Here is a 3103-nt window from a genome sequence, read left to right on the forward strand (position 1 = left end):
GATTTTATGAAACGCTTCATGAGCAAGGAGGACATTATCCTGAACGGAACGACCAGGCAAGAAAGCAGCTTGGAAAGGACTGATTAGCCTTTGGAGAATTGGCCTCATTCTGGTAACCATAATCTTAGAAATTAACTTATAGGTCACATTAAGCAAACTAATAGGTCTGAATTGATCTGGTTCACATGGATTTTTATTTTTGGGAATCAGAACAATATGGGCATGGTTCAATTCATGAGTAAATGTACCATTCTGAAAAAAGTTCTGAATCATATGGTTAACTGAATGTTCGATTTCAGGCCAAAAGGTTTTGTAAAAAATGGCTTGGAATCCGTCGGGCCCTGGCGCCTTAAAGGATCCAATTGACTTGAGGGCAGTAAAAATTTCATCATTTGTAACAGGTTTGATAAGGTCCAAATTTTCCATTTCAGAAACAAGTGGGTGAGGAATGTCAAAAAGAGAATCAGGGAGCACTGGTTCGGAAGAAGTCATTAGATGAGAAAAAAATTGACAAAAGTGTTGCCAATGTCATCTTTGTTAGTAACCATTGTACCATTGCTGCCTCTGATTTTGCCAATGAATGCCTTATGTCTCCTTCTGACCACCATTGTATGAAAGTAGCTGGTATTAAGATTTCCATGTAAAATACTATCATTTTTTACCTTTTGAAACCAATGCTTTTCTTGAATCTTCAACAGTTCATTATACTGCGTAAGGAGGTTATGCTCATATTGGATGTCGGCTTCCTCTGGATATAGTTTTCCTGCAATATATGCTTGATGATTCGAAATTTGCTGATTAATATCCTTGATCCTGCTGTTGATGTTTCCAAAATGATGGTGATTCCAATGAATAAGCGATTGTCTGCATTTGGCAAGCAGTTTGCAAAGCCGAAATGAAGGAGAGCCAACAACATGATTGTTCATAGCATTGTGAATCACTGATTTACAAGTTGGATCAGATAACCACATTACTTCGAATCTGAAAGGCCTTCTGAGTTTTAATTGAGCTGAGTTGAGATGTAAGAGAAAGATTTTATGATCAGACTCCAAGTTTGGTTTGTGAAAAACTTTAGCATTCGGATGAAGAACTCTCCATTGGGCATTAGCAAGGAATCTATTAATCCTTTTGAGAACCCTATTCCTCCCCTGTTGATTATTACACCAAGTATAAATTGGACCATTAAAACCCAAATCAATCAGACCACACATATTAACCATTTCCATGAAATGTTTAGATTCTTGATTTCCCACTGGCTTACCACCTCTCTTTTCCTCACGATACAAGATATCATTGAAGTCGCCCATACATAACCACGGTAAATTTGGAGGAGGAGCAATCAAAGGAAGGGTCTGCCATTGGTACTTTCGAATAGAAGCTTTAGCATTTCCATAAATCCCACTCAAGAACCAAGTAGAAGAATCTTCGTTAATTTGCAAGTGAATGATCCACTGATCGTGAAATAAAACATCAACATTTAGAGCCGGATCCCATAACATCCATAACCCTCCTGATCTACCTAGAGGGGGAACAACAAAATACTTCCATCCTCCTCCTAGTTGAGAAATCAGTAATTCTGACTTGGCAACCGTGGACATAGTTTCACATAAAAACACACATAACGGTCTGTTTATGCTAATATGGTCTTTGAGAGTACGAATTGTCGAGGGCAGACCCATTCCCCGGCAATTCCAGCATATGACACTCATGGCTCCTTAAGGAAATGCTAATCTGCACATGTTTATGAACACTCTGAATGAAATGCCACTTGGTGGACTGCATGAAATTCTATCCAAAGCCATAACCACCTATGTCAAAATCAATCCGTACATCTGGAAAGTCTCGAGTGCAGAAGCTTTAGCAAAATTTTCAATTTACTAGACCCAAAAAAATAACCAACCGATCAGCAAACAACTTCGCCAATTTCAACCACCCTCACTACCCAAATCAAATTCAAAGCAAAGAACACAGATTCATTGGACCCGCACTAACCACTAGGTCTGAACTCTAATGACCTTTGCCGAAATTTGAAGTAGAAGATTCGGAAATAGGAAGAAAATCGCCGCAAGCTCTCGTAGAAACGGCGTCAATTCACGGTATTTAGCATCAACTGACCACTGCTAGAAGCTACACAAAGACACACCCAAAAACAATAACCCGCTGTAGATGAAAGATCTTGAAAGACTGTCACAACCCACAAAGAAAATCCACATGCAATCCCTCCATTAGTATTAACACCAACAACAGCAACCCAATCTATTAGAAAGGAGCTAACTTTAGCAGCAGTAATTATTTTAGTTAGGTGGTTCCCAATACATTAAACTAACCTCAAAGTAAACGAGGTTGAAAATATTAGCTCGAGTATAGTTTTGCAATTAAAATGGTGTGTTTATCATATCCCTATTGATATAATCGTGGACGCATTGGTAAGTTGCTATTCAAGTAGTTTCAATACGATCTTCATTTTGTTGTAAGTAAAAGTTACTGAATAAATTTAATATTCATATCTCATAACTCTGCATAATTATAAATATTTTTCCGAACAATTTAATATAAGGGCACCTGTTTGTAGGACGGGTTCGAAAACTAGTTATTATATGGCAGTAGCTTTGGTTGAAGTTATGACTTTTTAAGGAGGGAGGATGCTTGACATTTAGGAGCTATACTACCAGAGAACTAACCTTATGATTGAAAGGAAATGTTGTTGCATAGGCCATTTGGCTTGAAAGAAATAGACGGGTTTTTTTAAGACAAGTTCAGCTTGCAACAACTCATTACTAGTTGTAAATTACTTGTGTGGAATTGGGTGTCATATGTTCCTAATATATATTAATATTAGAGGAATTAGATATGATGATTTGATGTGATCAGGCCATCTTAATCATGGTTCTGTACTTACGGTTCTGTGGTGTAAATCTTTTTACAAAATAGTTTTTGATAATTCAATTATTGTTTTACCGATAACAAAAAACTAAAAACTGAACTTTGCAACAGAGATAGACTTCGATAGTTCGATTCCTATAATCCTATCATCTTTTCGGCCAAACCCGGATTCCACAATGGCCCGGCTATGATGTCCTTGAACATCTCGTGGACATTTCTC

General features: G+C 37.5%; 1 protein-coding gene across 1 annotated transcript; it reads right to left on the reverse strand.

The window, feature by feature from the left end:
* Positions 1-491: 491 nt before the first annotated feature.
* LOC147496776 (uncharacterized) lies at positions 492-1598 on the reverse strand. The gene has a single exon (XM_086562663.1). It carries the CDS (start codon positions 1596-1598, stop codon positions 492-494), a length of 1107 nt encoding a protein of 368 aa, XP_086418789.1.
* Positions 1599-3103: the final 1505 nt, after the last annotated feature.

Source organism: Coptis chinensis, chromosome 5 (genome assembly GCF_015680905.1).
Source record: "Coptis chinensis isolate HL-2020 chromosome 5, ASM1568090v1, whole genome shotgun sequence".
NCBI classification, from domain to species: domain Eukaryota; kingdom Viridiplantae; phylum Streptophyta; class Magnoliopsida; order Ranunculales; family Ranunculaceae; genus Coptis; species Coptis chinensis.

Excerpts from the sequence above, each read along its gene's own strand:
- LOC147496776 (XM_086562663.1), bottom strand. The coding sequence starts at position 1,598 with ATGTCCACGGTTGCCAAGTCAGAATTACTGATTTCTCAACTAGGAGGA.